We start from the raw sequence: 17,388 nt of genomic DNA, 5'->3' as shown, positions 1-17,388 counted from the left end.
CATGTAGTATGTTTTCAGTAATTGTGGCTGTTCACTAGCTGCATGATTGAACATTATTTGTGTGTGATAATGTCATTAAATTAGGAGAAAATAACTACTTAACAATTGGATCAAATGAAGTCTAGTTTGTTACTTGTATTATATTGTTCTCCCTCTTTTTCTTCCTGTCAATCTGCCCGTTTAAAAGGATGAGATTCTTTACCAAACATAGGAAGGCTTGCATAGAAATTGCTAATTCCGTAGTATTAATTGTAGTTGTTCAGGTGCATTATACTAGTGTAGGCAGTGACCAAATATAATCAACTCTCATTGAGATGTAAAAAACATCTTTTCGGTTATAATAACAAGTATCTAAAAGTGCTGTCATCTTGAACTGATGCCAACAGATAATGATTTTCAAATTCCTTATGAATCTTAGGTTGAATTTGTGATGTGAACCCAGTTACTAAGATAATTAGCTGTACTTTGATGTCTCTCAATCAGTACATTTTCTTCAACTCTCATCTAGGCTCAGGTAATTATCTTTTCCATGTATATATAATGATTAGTTATTATAATACTGGAATCACACTACAGCACCATTTGCTAGGGAGTGGAATCCTGAATAAGAAAGATTAGTCTTGAACCTCATCCAAGGGATTTTTCTAATAAAGAACCCAAAGGGCTTCCATTTTACATGGTTTCTCTTATGAACCAGTAACTTCGTTGGGATTCCCTAAGGCAACATTCTAAAAAGGCTTCATCCATTAACAAATATTCATTGTGTGTCTACCATGTTCAAGGAGCTGCATAGGTTATATAAACATATTATATATGAACCCTTCCCAGCAAAATTATTCTTTGTCACTAATGCACGCATAGGTTTGTTGCAGGTCTTATAAGATTGCATTGTAGTTATTTATCTCTTTCCCCCATAAGCTGTTAGCTTTAGCGGGCAGGGACCATATCTTACCTCAAATCTTGTTTCATCTGTTTGGAAAAGTAGAAGACCAGAGGGAGCAAACTGATGCAAGTAATTACACACTAAGGTGATAATGAGAACAGCTAATAGTAATAGTTAACTCTGATGTTGAGTACCTACCATTGCCTAGGCCTTGTTTGATGCACTGTACACTTAACAAATTTTCACAACTGTCCTATCAGGTAGATACCATTCTTACATTGTTCAAAAGCAGATTGAGCAACTTGCCTGAATCTCAGATCCCATCAGTGGTGAAGTCAAGGTTCAAACCTTGTCTTTCTTAAATCCCAAGCAGCTTCTTTCCACTGCTGTGTTGCTGTGTGTTTGTACTGATCTCTTTGGACCCCTTTAGATAAAAACTACTCCATAGGAAATAACTAATTAATTAAGCCAGGGTCTTTAACTCCTAACCTGTACTCTGTCATGGTGCATTACATCACAGGGAAACGATGTTCCTGCCCAAACAGTAGTGCTAGTTACTATGGAAACACAGAACTCAGATCGAATTGAGTAAGAAAATGAGGCACTCAGAATTATAGAACCAGAATTTAGCAGACTTAAAAAATGATTTTTTCTGATCCTCTAATTGATTAGATGTAGCAACAGAGGATAAGAGAAGTCCAGTGACTGTCCCTAGGACACCCAGGTAGTTACTGACAGCCAGGGTGTGAATCTAAGCCCGAAACTTCATCCAGTATTCCTTCCACCATGTTGTGTTTCTTGGCCTTCTCTATTTTCTGCCACTTTAAAAACAAGCCTATGAGGAATTGTATACATCATCGGAGGATTTATTACTTCTTCAATTTTGAAATGCACGTTCCTATACTCATAGGCTATACCTGAAGGAGAGAGATACCTTTATTTTCAGTATAATCCCATTCTATCTAGAAGCCTGGAGAGCTTGTCAAACTGAGTTTATATGGCCTTTGCAAGTTTTTTTTTTTTCTTTTTTAAGTCACCACTGCTATTAGGTGTGTGAATAATGCTGCATGAGTAATGGTGAAGCTTGCAGGCTTTGTGATATGCCTACTGATAATTTCCAGTAGGGACAGGAAATGAATGCCAATACAAATTTCTCCTCTACTTTAGCATTTCTGGGGAAGGGCTTCAAAGATGCCATATCCATTTCCACATGTCAAAAGGAGAAAAGACCACTGTGATAATTATTCCTGACTCTGTTTTCTCTTCTTGGCACCATTCCAGGAAGACCTACCACTAAATCTGTTCCCATATAACATTCCTTGCCAGGAGCTTTTAGAATGACAAAGTGGCTATGAATTTCCATGGAGGACTTGACATCTGCACTCAACAGATAAAGGAAAGAGAAGGTCCTATATCAAAGATGCATTTGCCTCATTCAGTGGTCTTACAAAAGCATACAGAGCAAGCCCTTTATCCCCTTCCTCTGTGGAAAGCAAATAACTTCCTGGCACTGGAGAGTGAAAGACTGATTTCATCATTTGGAGTTGCAGACCATGGGACTACAGGTAGAAGAGTTGGATTTTATTTATCACTGGACTAGGTGGCCTTGGAGGGAAATAAGTCAACTTCTCTGAGCCTCAGTGTTCCTTTTTAATGTGGAGATCAGTAATCTAAAAGTGTTATGTAGAAGTTCTTTCCCTAAATGGAGGAAAGGGCTGGGCACAGTGGCTCACGTCTCTAATCCTAGCGCTTTGGGAGGCTGAGATGGGCAGAGCACAAGGTCAGGAGTTTGAGACCAGTCTGACCAATTTGGTGAAACCCCATCTCTACTAAATATACAAAAATTAGCCTGGTCTAGTGGCATACACCTGTAATCTCAGCTACTCAGGAGGCTGAGGCTGGAGAATTGCTTGAATCCAGGAGACAGAGGCTGCAGTGAGCTGAGATTGTGCCACTGCACTTCAGCCTGGGCGACAGAGCAAGACTGCATCTCAAAAAAAAATGGAGGACTTTGGGAGGCCGAGGCAGGTGGATCACTAGGTCAAGAGATCAAGACCATCCCGGCCAACATGGTGAAACCCTGTCTTACTAAAAATACAAAAAAATTAGCTGGGTGTGGCGGCATGCACCTGTAGTCCCAGCTACTTGGGAGGCTGAGGCAGGAGAATTGCTTGAACCCGGGAGGCGGAAATTGTGGTGAGCTGAGGTCATGCCACTGCACTCCAGCCTGGCGCCTGGTGCCAGAGTGAGACTCTGTCTCAAAAAAAAAAAAAAAAAAAAGGACTTTTTTCCCCATATCAACTATGAGAATGAAAAATGTGAAGCAGATACAGATGACTTTCCTGTATCTTTGCTTTCTCACCTCCTCACTTTCTGTGTTAGTCTGGGTCCTCTGAGAAGCAGATGCCAAGACAGTGTTAAATGCCTGTGGGAGAAATGAGGGAAACATCTGAGAAAGGCTGGAAGTGCTGTCAGGCTGCAGGGAGGCCTGCCCCTGAGTGCAAGAGAGAGGGGAGGAAGGAAGGAAGGAAGGTCAGCAAAAGGGTCCTGACTGCAGTGCCATTTGAGGAAGGCTTGGCAAGGCTTCAGGGAGTCCTAAAGTCAAAGTTGTCTGTCAAGACCCCACATCTCCTAGGGACATACCTGCCTTAGTAACCCTCCATGCTCGGTCACTGGCTGGAGCAGCCTGTGGAAAGCATGGCTCCTGGACCAACACAATGATGGATTTCAAAGTGCAGCAGTGGGGGCCCTTGGGTGGACCTCCCTGTGACTGGTGGTCTGTGGTGTACACTCTATGACCACACTTTCCTTTCTCCAGAAAATGTTTACTAACCAATATATGAAGTGGAAGCTTCCTTAAAGTTGAGCTATTCCTTCTGTCTCACTGACTTTTAAGAATACCCTGGAATAAGGAATTTATGAACAAAGAGAAGAGGGGAAGAGAGGAGGTGGCACAGAGAGACAAGTTAATAAACTCTTGTTTGGAGGCCTCCTAAAAGGCTCAGCAGTGCCATGGGTGTCCTTGGCAGGCATGGAGGAGACAGGAGTAAGAGAAAGGAGTTACACATATCCACATACAGAGTTGGGGCATGGCAGAATGCCAGGCAGTTGCCCCTAGGGCTAATTAATCTGCTCCACCAGGCACTCCCTCCCCACTCACAATTTTTTCTCCATTTGCTTTATTTCTGGAGTGAGTGAAGAGGCAGATCTCTGTCTCCTTGAGCACTGAGCATATTGGCCTCGCCACCGCTGCTGCTGCTGCTGTTAGTGCTCGTGCTCTAGTGGGGACCCTGCCTGAGCCTGGACTCGCAGTGGAAGGAGGCTGAAGACAAGCCCCGCTGGTACCCAGTCCTGCTGGTTCCCTGGGCTGTTTGCTGTAAATAAGGCTGTGAAAGGCCTTCTTACCCCAGAAGGTACTCAGAGAGGTGCTGACACCTTTAGAGGTGTGTGTCCCCTCCCTTCCACCTCTCTTTCCCATCCTCCTTCCTTCCACTCCCATCTGTACTGAAAATGTCCTCACTTCCCGGCATATCATGGAGACCACAGCTGATCCTGGACAGTGAGTAGCAAAACTGAAATCACAGCTACCAAGACTCCAAGTCTTTATTTTCAAGCATTTAAAAAAAATAAAGAAAAAAAAGACTTCAAGTGTAGCTTAGAGCTATGAGGTTTTCTGGAAACAGTTAAACTGAGTTTGGCTATAGTTATTGTTCAGTAATACAACTCTGTCCTGTCTATGTTTGAAGCCAACTTTGATTTATAATCCCATAGGTCTGGGAAATTCGTTTTTCTTCCTATTTTCCTTCTCTTGTTTCAAATTTTTTTTTTTCTAATTGTTTTTGCTTAGAAGAGTATTTCCATATAGAAAAGTGAGGAAGGGCTGGTTTGTTTGTATTGTTTTGTTTTTTTCTTTAAAATACTTGCAAAATAGAGGCAATAAGAGAAACAATTTCAGACCAGGAGAGGGGAAGAATCAAATTGTTCTTGAATCAAGACATTAGTGATAATCATAAAGTCATGTGAGATATGTGAAGTGGGACCTCCCTCTCAGTGAAGCCGTTCATGATATTGCATTGCCTTGGAATTGTGCCAGAGTAGTGGAGTCAGCACTAGTCCAAACATCAGGAGAATTTGTTTTTAGTCTTGGCTGGGAAACTAACAAGGGGTAACACCTTGCTTGAGAGACTATACTCCTCAGGATATTATTTGAAAGAGGTGGAGTGAAGGTAGACCCTTTAGTTCTAAAGTTCTTGGACTATCATTCAGGCCTTGAGGATATTGGGTTAAAAAGCTCTTGATGATTTCCTGATTTCTTCATAGATTTAATATTTTTCATCCAAGGATGAAGGTCTCTAAAGTGACAGACATGACTAGATTTTAATGAGATCTTCAGAAAAGGAAAATACGTAAGTAGGTAAAAAGATCTTTGTGGTTTTCCCCCTCCTCAGGACATTCTATATGGGTGATGGGACCTGTTTTAAAAGTAAAGTATGTTTTGGCTTCTGTAGACCCTGCCAATGCTCATTATTAAATTAATACAAAGGGCCCTGGGAGCCTGGTTTCCCTGCCCTCCTATTCTCATCTGCCAGAGAAAGAAAATAGTTGTTCTGTATTATTTTGCCTCATTATTCTTTCTTTAATGAATGTCTTAGTTGCATTCTGTAGAATTGCCGAGAAGAGCCTTGCCCAGGTTAGCTTTGATAATGGAGGTGCATGGCAAGGCTTGGAGGAAACAGGAGCTGGCACCTAACGCATCTTCTCTCTCAGTGTTGCAGCTAGTGTGAGTGGAAATAGAGTCACAGGTCACAAAAACTGTCCACCGTGACTGGGGCTCAGCCTAGACTCCATTTAGGATTTGATATTTCCCAAAGAGAGGATTCGATTGGGTGGAGTTGGGTCTTTTTACCCTAGAGCTCAGTGATTGGGTGATTGAATGCCAGCCCCTTGCTGGCTCCGCATGGTCAGTCAGGTGGTGATCCTGACCCCGGACAGGCATGGCCAGGTTTGCACAGTTGGCCTCCTCAGACACATGCAGCATGCACCATTCAGACCCTCTTTGGGGCTGCTTTCCTCAGAAGGGCACAGGGCATGTGGCTGTGTCATGGAGTTTCCCAGCCTCTTTAGTGTATTGGGTCATTGGCTCCTCTCAGTCACTTTGAAAATCACAGCAGAGCTGCAGGGACTGTTAGGAGCAGACTGTCCTGATGGTAAGAACGTGAGAGAACGGAAGATGCATTCCCTCAGGAGCATAGCACGTCTGTGGATGCCTCACCAAGTGTTTAAGCCACGGCAGCCACTTCCTAAGTACGCTGAAGTGGACCCTGGCCTGAAACAGTGATTAATGAGACAATGGTCAGTTGACTGTCTTTGAAATGTAAGGGGACCTTCCTTTGCCAGGCCTGAGACTCCAGAGGAGTATGTGGTGTGTGAAAGAGACCCTGTGGTTGAGGATTTAAGTCCAACCTTTCTTTGGTGTATAGCAGTGGCTGTCAACCCTACGGTCACATCAGAACCACTTGAAATGTTTGTTAAAGCTACAGATTGTGGGGCCTCACCTCCAACCCACTGTATTCATGTCTCTTAAGAGGTGGAGCCAAGGCAACTGTAGTTTTAAAAAAACATGGTAGGCCGGGCACAGTGGCTCAAGCCTGTAATCCCAGCACTTTGGGAGGCCGAGGCGGGTGGATCACGAGGTCAAGAGATCGAGACCATCCTGGTCAACATGGTGAAACCCCGTCTCTACTAAAAATACAAAAAATTAGCTGGGCATGGTGGCGCGTGCCTGTAATCCCAGCTACTCAGGAGGCTGAGGCAGGAGAATTGCCTGAACCCAGGAGGCAGAGGTTGCGGTGAGGTGAGATCGCGCCATTGCACTCCAGCCTGGGTAACAAGAGTGAAACTCCGTCTCAAAAAAGAAAAAAAAAAAAAACATGGTAGATATAGGAACCGGACTTTTGCTTCTGGGAAGACCAAGTAGATGCACTTTACCCTATTCCTCCTGCTAAGTACAGCAGAAAACCCTAGACATTACATATAAAATAAACATCAGAAGATTCTGAGAGGCAGAGAGAGCACAGTCTGGCTAGGAACATAGGGATCCACAAATTACATAGTTGTCAATTCCCTGGGTTTCTTTTCACCTCATATATCCCAGATACAGAGCTGAAGAAGTTGGCAACTCATGCATGCCAGTGGGAACAGACATCAAAGCCCCAATAAAAGCCTGCACTCTCCAGCCAAAGAGGAGAAAAGGGGCAGTATAACAAGGCAGAAAACTGTCCACAATAACCATTCTCCTCCAGACAAACAATCCATGGAAGACCGGCCTCACCACCACCCAGGTCCCCATGGCTGAGCCGGAGCCCAGGCTTCCACCCTTGCTGGGCTGTAATGAGGTGCCCCAATGCCCCTCCAGGTGGTGCCACAGGAGGCTGAGAAAGGTACCAGGCCCTTCATCCCTGCCAGCTGGTAATGAGTGTCCCACACCACCCTCTCGCTCCTGTTTCCCAGGTGGTGTCTGTGGAGAAGCTACCCTTCCACCAGTGACCTGCAGTCATGAAGCCACTCTGTGCATGTTGTCAACAGATGCCATGTGGGAACTCCAAGGCACTCCTATCCCCACAAACCACGGTGGTGTCACTGGAAGCCCAGTGGGGACCTAGAATGCCCACCCACACCCAGCAGTAATAAGGAGCCTGTTTTCCCCTGTGTATCAGCAGAGGCTGAGTGGGAACCTGGCCTTAACTCCCTCCTGGGGGTAATCAGGTGGCATCCTACATGCTCCCCTGTTTAGTGTCACAGTAAGACAGTGAATGCAGAAAGTTTAAATAACATCTGGACTCTTAAATGTCTAGGCTTCAATTGAAAATCACTCACCATACCAGGAATGAGGAAAATATCAACTCCGTGAAAAAAAAAAAGACAATCAATTGGTGCTAACCCCCAGATAACAGAGATGTTAGAATTATCTGACGAAGATTTTGAGGGGCCATCACAAACATGCTTCCATGAGCAGCTGCAAAAACTTTTAAAACAAATGAAAAAGTAGAATCTTGGCAAAGAAAAAGAAGAAATAACCAAATAGGGATCTTAGAACTGAAAAATACAGTAGCTAAAATAAACTCAATAGATGGACTCCACAGCTTTACAAATACTGCTTTGCTAACTGCATTGAATTAATAGTGCAGGTAGAATATGTGGTCATGGCGATAGATGTGGCTTAATTTAATATTTATGTCGTAAAGATTTTGCCCTGAGATCAAATCATCTTTTGAGCATATTATGATATTTTGCTGTATGAAGGACCACTATGGAGAACAATGATACTGGATGATTACAATAGGCATGCTGATATTTGGGCTTTAACTGAAAAATTTCAATGCATCAGTTGGAAACCAGCCTAATGTGTGCTCATTATGAGGTCATTAAAAAAAGTGCTATAAACCAATCTTTGTTGGTTAGAGGAAGTGTCATGGCTGGAACATTAAAAGGCTGTTTCTCTACACCATGCTGATCAGGGATCTGGTTCATTTTACCAGGTTTTTTGGGGGAATACTGATAAGAAGAATACATACCAAGAAAATCAACTATGGTAGCAGGTAGTCTGGAAAACTTGTCTAGTGAGGGATATTTACAAAACCTGGGATTATTTAGTATAAAGATAATCTGGACTTGCTGTATTTATATATATTTGAAGGGATTCTTACTTGGAAAAGAAATTAGTCTCCTTCTTCTGTGTTGCTCCATATAGGTCATTCACATATTAAAATTTTTATAGGGTAGTCAGTAGCAATTATAGGAAGGTATCTTTTTAAAGAAAAAATTTAGTTTTTGGATGTAACTGAAGTTTTGTTGTCTATAAAACAGTGTTTGATATTGGATATTTTTAAACCAGTCTAAAATCCATCTCTATGGATGGTATTGGTATTGAATAAAAATTCAGGGATTAAATGATGTATTAATGTATGTGTGTGCACACACGTGTATGTGTAATAATGTGTTTGGGTAAAGCTGCTGACAATGCTTTTTCCTAATGTCACTGTAGGAGCCTGGACATGATTTCCCCCAGTCCCTGGTAGAGGCCTAACAACCTCCAAAGCCCAGCATGTTTAGACAGCGGCCACCCTGTGCTGAGAAATCCATATAGCTAAAGGCATTCAATTAATCCACTGTATACAGTACTCCTTACCCTTTCTCCTCTCTTGAGTCCTTCTTTCATAGACGAATGTGTTCTTCCCCAGTTTTCCTGCACAGCAGTCTCTCTGACAAAGGATAGAGCAGGATTCTCTGTCCCTGCACCTGCAGGTCAGACCTGAGGGGGTGTAGTTGGCTGCTGACCCTAATGTCCCCCAACACTGAGGCACTGAGGTGCTTCTCACCTCAGCAAGCACTGCGATTGAATCCATTCTCCTCCAGCTCCTCATCCCCAACTTAGAGGGTCTCTTTTCTGTTCACTGTAAGTTAGGTTTACAATGAATAGCCTTTTAGGGGTCACTCTGCAAATGTACCAATTAACTTATCTGGCTTGTCTGGAGCTCCACACTACCACCCCCACTTCACTCCCTGTGTTTCCTGAGGCCTTCTTGGCTCCTGCCTACCCTCTGAGCCTGGAGAGACACTCTCCTAAAGTGCTTGGAGAAAACTGATCAGACTAGACACTTGACATTTTCCACTCGTCCTTTTGGAGCAATCAACTCCAGGCCTCTTAGAGGGAAAAAGTCAGGTCAGGAGCAAAATTTGTGTGTTTGCATAAGTATTCATAGCTCAGTGTGTGCCCTGGTTCTGTACTGAGGACAAGCCTAACTTATTCATTTACAGCTTCTTTTATTGCAGAAAAAGGAATGGACATGGGATGAGAGCAAGATGCTGGTGATGCAGGACCCCATCTACAGGTAAGAGCCCAGTCCAGCGCCCAAGATATTACTGAGCCCCAGAGTCCCCCTGCCCTCTCCTAGAGCCACCTGTCAGGATGGTGGATCCAGGCAAATTTAAATAATCTTCTATGCTTTTCTCTTCTGAGACCTGTTGCCTCTGTTAGATGTGAATACAAGATGTAAATCTGCCTTATCATTCTGGTCATGCTTGATTGCATTAAGGAAGCTGTGGAAGATTTCTGCTTGATGTTTAATTTAAACCTCTCGGTTGTAATTGGAGACCTTTTAAATTTGTGCTGGTGTTGTCCTGACTGAAATTCTATAATTGCATATATATTGATCAAAATAAGAAAACTAGGTTATTCCATCTCCCTATGCTAACAATTTCCCAGAGTTATCTCTTTCACCTCTCTGCCCACAGAAATTAAGCATAGTATAAGAGCTTTGTGAGCATGCAGGAAATCAAAAGTCAGAAATGTATCTCCAGGTCTGAATGTTTTTGTCTCCCCAAAATTTGTATGTTGAAATCCTAACCCCCAAGATGATGGTATGAGGAGCTGAGACCTTTGGAGGTGATGAAGTCATGAGGGTAGGGCCCTCATGTTTGGGATTAGTGACCTTATATTATAAAAAGAGGCCCCAGAAAACTAGCTAGCCTCACGATGGTGTCCTTCCCCTATGGGAGGACACAGCTAGAATGCAGGCCCTCACTAGACGCTGAATCTGCCAGCATCTTAATCTTAAACTTCCCAGCCTCCAGGACTGTGAAAAATAAACGGTTATTTATAAGCCAGCCAATTTCTGGTATTTTATTTTAGCAGACCGAACTGACACACACCCAGAAATTGCTTTTACAAGAATACTGGTATGATTCTTCTAGAGATTGGATGGCTGCCATCCATGTGTATTGTCCTGGGCAGAAGAATATCAGATAGCAAGAACATGTAGAAAGCCACGCTCTCCCAGGAGTCATGGCAGAAGCTTGAGTCATGGGTGTCATTCTTGTGTCCTGGATCTCTGCAGACCAAGCCCCACCTCCTTCCTGTTTTCCTCACTGGGAGAATGGCCATTCATTTAGGAATTTGGAGATCTAGATTTAGGTTTTGATTTTGTCTGCTCTCAAATTATTGCCATGCCTTTGTCAGCAAAGTGGATAAGGGCTGGAACTCAATGTGTGAAGTTGGCAGCATGGTGGCCCTGCCTTTTAAAGAGCAGATGTTTGTGAAATGGAATGTCCACTCATTCAAACAAATATGCAGGTGTGAAATACTCATGGCAGGTATTGTGCTAGTTAATTTCGTAGATTACTAAACTAAATGAGTTGCAGTCCCTTGTTCTCAGGGAGTTTTAAACTAGTAGGAAACGGACATGTCACTGAGGTATAAGATAGTATGTCTGACAAAATGAATTTCTTCTTCTATGTTCTTGTAGTACTAATGTGTTTTTTTTTAAATACTTGTTATAGTGTTTTGTTATTTTTTTAAAAAATAAATGTCAATTTTTTGCCAGTAGCCTGTTACGTTCTTGAGGGGAAAATCTACGCCCTTCTGCTCACTTTTGTATATCTAGCGCCAAGCTTGTGTCTGGCCCAAATGAAGCACTTAATACATATGCAATGGTGGATGGATAAATGCATTGAATTAATATCTGAAAATTAACATAAGTGTTATGGTGATTCACCGAAGGGAACAATTACCTTCTACTTGAGTGATGAGAAAAGGCTTTAAGAAACAGATTGCATTATAAGTTGGCTTGAAGAATGTGAATGGGCAGGTCTCTATGTTATGCATTTTGTAAAAGGAAGAGTTTCTTGGCTTTATTTTTTTAATGCTAGCACCATGTAAGGAAAAAAGTGACCTCCTTATGGATGCTGATCATAAGTTTGAGTTCTGCCTTTTGCTGGTTGAAAGAAAGGACTTTCCCCAAAGTTTTCACATATCCCTAGTAAGCTGCTGATTTTGCTTATTTTTTAACAGCTTCATTGAGGTATAACTAGCATGCAAAAATCAAATGTATTTAAAGGTAAATAATTTGGTGAATAAATCTCACTCAAGACAGTGCCTATATCTATCACCCCACAAGTTTCCTTGTGCTTTTTTTGTAACCCTTCCCTCCCCATCCCTCCACTACCTCATCCCCAACCTCAGTTCCCACATTCCCAAGCTACCACTGATATCCTTTCTCTTATTGATGAGTTTGCATCCTCTAGAATTTTGTATAAATAGAATCAACAGTATATTATCTTTTTTGGGGGGAGCTGGCTTCTTTTACTCAGCATAATTTATTTTGAAATTCATTCCTTGTCATTGCATGTATCAGCAGTTCATCCCTTTTTATTACAGAACAGTGATCTGTTGTGTGGGTATATCACAGCTTGCCTAGCCATTCATGTGTTCGTGAATGTTTTTGGTGGTTTTCAGTTTTGGGCCATGACTATCAAATGTTCATAATGTCATATGGTAGGTATACATTTAACTTTTTAAAAAATTGCTAGATTGCTTTCTAAAGGGATACTACCAGTGGTGTACAAGAGTCCCAATTTCTCCATATCTGCCAGTATCCGGTATTGTCAGTCCTTTTAATTTTAGCCCTTCAAATATGTGTTTATTCATATCTCATTGTGGTTTTAATTTATATTTTCCTAATGACTAATATTAAATATCATTTTTTTGTTTGTTTTGAGTCAGGGTCTTGCTGTCACCCAGGCTGGAGTATCAGTGGTGTAATCATGGCTTATTGCAAAATACAAAAATTAGCCAGGCGTGGTGGCAGATGACTATAATTCCAGCTACTCAGGAGGCTGAGGCAGGATAATTGCTTGGACCAGGGGGGCAGAGGCTGCAGTGAGCCAAGATCACGCCAGTGTACTCCAACCTGGGCAATAGAGTAAGACTTTGTCTCAAAGAAAAAAAAAAAAGAATAGTTTTATCCAAGTCACTGATAAGGCTGTTGAATACAACAGTGGTAGGCCTGGAAAATAGAGACTTTGTGTTTTTCTCTTTTATTTATTTTGGATTTCCTTTTCTTTCTTAATCTGCTTTTTCTACTGTTTCTGGCTTCAAGGGCATGCTTCCTAGAAAAAAATTAACTAAATAGTATTGGAGTAGTTGTACTGTTATGGAAGTCACTGTGCTTCTGAGTTTCAGTTTTCCTGCCTTAGCATCCCCTGTCCTAGTCTTATTGGTGGACACTGATGGAATTAACATATTTGGCTAAATTAGTCCCTAGGCTGTTTATGTTCCTTGAAATGAGTGACTAGACTAACAAACAAAAATCTTGTTTAAAACTAGTGGAAGTAAATTAATCTGACCTCAAGTCTTTAGGAGCCAGAATGGAAGTAACTCTCCAGTTATTAGTTTAAATGATCAAATTAGGTAAAGTCTCTATTAGGAGTTCCAGCCAGTCTCCAAAAATGGCATCAATTAACATCCAAATAGTGACATGATTAAGAATTAGAAGTCTATTCCAACTTTGGCTTCCTACATTGATCAGTGTTTTGATTTTAAGCAAGTAAAAGATAAATTATTCAGGGCTAACGAGAGAAGGGAAGAAGGGCTGCATGGGGAGGTAATGTGTTTTGTTGTTCATTGTGCCAGGCACTAGGGGAACACTGGCATATCAGCCTGGGTGCAGTCAGGAGACAGAAACCACATAGTGATGTAAACAGAAGACATTTATTACGAAGTACCATTAAAATATAATAAAAGAGTACCTAGAAGGTGTAAAGAGGAGAGTACCCAAGGCAGCACAAACTTGGAAGGTAGACCCCTTCCCAAGATGCCCTTTAGACATTAATGCAGATAGTGTGACTACAGCTACTGATGGCAGAGAAATTCACTGGATTGCCTATGTCAGAGCTGGCCCCAGTTACAGAGAAAACAGAAAGCAATCCTCCGGGGCTTGGGTGCAGGTGATCTGCAGCTGGTGGCTGGGCACACAGGTGGAGTTGGGGTATGGCTGTGGGTGACAGGCATAAAGTATGCAATGTGTGTGTCAGGAGAGCTGTGAAAAACAAACCTGAGGGGCAGGCGGAAGGCTAGCAGAGAGAATTAGAGCATTACTGCGGACGGGAGGCCCAGAACACCCAGCGTCTGCTTCAGGAAGGATGTGGGGAGGTGATCACCAGGCTGGGCTGGTGCTGAGGTTACTGAGGGACATGTGTTCTGGGCATGCATACCACTGGATGTCCTCATATCCACACCACTGATGGGCTGTGCAGCAGCTGGACCAAGAGAAGCCTTTTCTTTCTGTCGTGTTGCCCCTCCATTCTCCAGAGGAATCCTGGCATTGTGTGCTGTACAGGAGATGTACTTAAAGGAATTCCATCCGTTACCAAAGAGCTTGTATTGAAAGGTAAATTTGGAGCTGAGTAGCGATAAATTGGTACAGGTGGTTACTAGAACACAGTCCTATCTTCAAGGAATATGGTCAGATAGAACTTTACATGTGTTACTTCACTTAATCCCAACAACCCTGAATGTTAGAATGGTAGAATCTATCATTCTCATTCTTAAGACAAAGAAATCAAGCTTCAGTGATATTGGGCAACATCCCCATGGTCACACAGCTGTTGCATGGTTAGAGAGCTGTCAGGCACTCACACTTTTGCCCATTTTGTTTTACTCTGTTCTCAGTGCTATCCACCTTTAAAGGTGCCTCATTCATAAACTTGTATATTCTGTTTTTGTTATAAAAATTAAATGTAAAAATGCAGGACAAACTACCTTTTAAGGTAAATGAGGATTTGATAGAGCTATTCTGTGATATTTGGAATTTCTTGGGAAATCAGGATACCCATATAGTATGCTTCACTTCATTAACAAACAGGAGTTTAAATGATCGAGATGGGCAAGATTCAGGAAAGATGGGTATTGCTGAGATTCAGGAAGCGCATTGATCTACACACAAGGTAAACAAGAAATCAGTTCTTAAACTCTAGACTCAGTAATGAAATGACAAAATGTTAAAGATTTTAAAACCAGTTAAAGGGGAAAATATATATTGCCTACAAAGAAAGAATTTTTTGATGGAAAAAAACCAAATGTAAGACAGAAGACAGTGAATTATCTTTAAGAATATGGTAAGTTAAGTGCTTATCAAGTGCTAAAGCTTAGAAAGTACTCCTTAAATACCTCTTTATTATGGAAGTAAGGTAGAAAAAATCCTGGGCAGCTTTTGTAAAGACTTGGAAATAAATGAAAAGAGCATCCATCCTTACAGGAGAATGAGTGGTTCAGAGTACAGACAGAAGAAAGACTTGCATTTATCAGATAGAAGAGGCGGTGACTTCTGCAGAGCAGTTTCAGTAGAGAGGGGGGGACAGTCATTTAATTACTTGATAGTGAAAGAAAGAACCATGGTATGATGAATTACAGCTTAACAATGAGATCAAATACATATATATATTTAAAAGAGGAGCTAGTAATGTCCTTAAAATGGAGAATGAAAAGTTTCTATGGGGATAAAAATGGAAGGTTTTTAAAGTATGTGTAATTTTAAGTATTATTATTTTTTCAAAATGTGCTTATATACAGTCCTGATCTGGGATATATAAGTGGAATCATAATCATGAGATAAGGGAAATACTGTCATAATTTAGTCACTATATTGTTTTGTGGAGCCAAAAAGCACTGTCAGGATTTAAGGAGTCTTAAAGATACCTCTCCAAAATCCATTCTGTCCCTCCAAAATCAGAGACCTCCCAGATAGAGATGACTCTATATCTTCCCTTCCTCCACATCGTCACATGCCCCAAGCTCCAACTCGAATCCTGGAATGGATTCCCTTTTCTCCATTCTTTTTAGATTCTGGAAGGGGTCCAAGGCACAAAGGACCATAAATCATGGAAGGAGGTGTACCCCTTTCTTTGCTTATGATACATACATGTTTCTTGCTCTCTGTGTGATTTATAAGTGATGCGGTGACATCTGCACCTTCCCATACTATTTCTGTAAGGAAGAGTGTCTTCTCTTCCTCCAGCCTCCCGTTGCCTGAGGTTTTTGAGCAGGCTCTACTAAACTGAGAAAACTGATCATCAGGGATGCAGAGGCAGCACAGCCTATAGATCTTTTTCTAACTTCTCATATCATTTCTGGGCCATCTGGCAGATATGAGTGTCCATCACTCTAGTCATGAGTCATGTTTCATGTAGAGTTGATGTTTTTATTTCTTCCAGCTTCAAAACCTTTCATTGATAGTGCCTTTTCATACATATGCATGAGTAGGAATTACCCAATTTTACGCATGGAGAATCTTATGAACTAAGAAGGGGAAGGAAATACCATTCATGCTGTCTGGCTTCTGTTAGTTTCCAGGGCTACTCAGCAATCCCTTATTCACCCTGGTAGGTGGTCCCATCATAATGCCCTTCTCACCTTCTACCTGTCAACCCTGTATACCCTCACTTTCTGTAGGTGACCCCCCACCACACTGCTCTGAGTTTCCTCAGCTGTCCTCTCCTCCCGTAGGACACCTTGGTGTCACTACCAGCTGTCTTTCTGTCCACTGCCTCTCTCTCTTTTCTGGACCCATCTTTGCTTGTTTCTGTAGCACCTTGAGCTGTGAACTACACTCTGTCTCTCTGTCTTCCTGGACTCCCTCTTTTTCCCTACAAATATGTTCAGCTCTCTCCTATCCTCCTTTTAACCTAGCAAACCCCACCCAAGAGCCCATCTTCTTTTAACCCTTCCTTTCTCCTAAAGTCCTGGGTATGTCTTCGTCAGGACCACCATCCTGCAGGTCCTCATGGCCTGGCCTTGCTGTCTACCACTTATTTCACAGAAACGGCACCCTCCACGTTTACCCATGAGTTCCCCCACACCTCCAAACACACAGCACATTCTTCTATTCTTCTGCATTGCCCTGTAGTATCATCTACCACTTCTCATTTCTCCTATTTCTGTTTTTTGCCTCTCTCTCGTTTCTTTCAACTCTACATAGTATATGTATTCTTTATCTTTCTGAAGGGAAATTTCTGGATTGTAGTGTTTATCCCTCCTTATGGGTGCAAATAGTCCCTTGTGCTTAGTGAGTGTGCTTAGTGAGTGTGTGTAGTGCTCTGTAAATCCTTACAATGGATGATGGATGAATCTCCAGCAACAGATTGATGACTTATAAATCATTGGAGGCATGGTGGCTCCAACTCATATGTACATATTAGCACATGTGCCCAAGACCTTTCTTTTTCTCTCTACTCCTTTCTTTTATCACTTCTTTTCACAAGCCATTGCATCCCTGTATGTAGAAAGCACTTGGAATGTAAGGCAAACAGGGTGTCCACCATGTCCTCAAGGATCTCACGGTGACTTCTATTATACTTTCCATGATGGTTTTTAAATAAATGTTCAGGGGAAGGTGAGGGATAAGTTTTAAAATGACCAAATAATACATAACTCTTACTAAAAATAGTTAAGAGTTTTATAAAGGAAAGTGCCCATTTTCTTTCTTCAACACCTATTCCTTCTAGTACTGCTCCACATGCAAATATATTGACACTCAGATATTCTTTCAAAGTCTAATATTCTACATTTAGTTTTAAATTATCCTGTTTTTCTCTCAGTAATGTATCAAGAGCTTCCTCCCACATCTGTACTTACAGTCTTCCCATGATGGCTTTGGCTCTGAGAGTTCCAA

At 41.9% G+C, this 17,388-nt stretch overlaps 1 protein-coding gene across 4 annotated transcripts in view; it reads left to right on the top strand.

The window, feature by feature from the left end:
- The window catches only part of NOS1AP (nitric oxide synthase 1 adaptor protein), a 299,267-nt gene that overhangs the window by 220,877 nt on the left and 61,002 nt on the right, over positions 1-17,388 (top strand). For 3 of the 4 annotated variants that reach the window (XM_032291580.1, XM_032291582.1, XM_032291583.1), the window contains one exon: positions 9,701-9,774. In XM_032291580.1, coding sequence (XP_032147471.1) covers positions 9,701-9,774 — 74 coding nt within the window. The remainder of the gene's footprint in view (positions 1-9,700; positions 9,775-17,388) is intronic. The other variant, XM_032291581.1, reaches the window with a different exon arrangement.

The sequence above is a fragment of the Sapajus apella genome, unplaced genomic scaffold, assembly GCF_009761245.1.
Source record: "Sapajus apella isolate SASKATOON/1434 unplaced genomic scaffold, GSC_monkey_1.0 scaffold25, whole genome shotgun sequence".
NCBI classification, from domain to species: Eukaryota; Metazoa; Chordata; class Mammalia; order Primates; family Cebidae; genus Sapajus; species Sapajus apella.
This window is presented reverse-complemented; position numbering and strand designations above follow the sequence as displayed.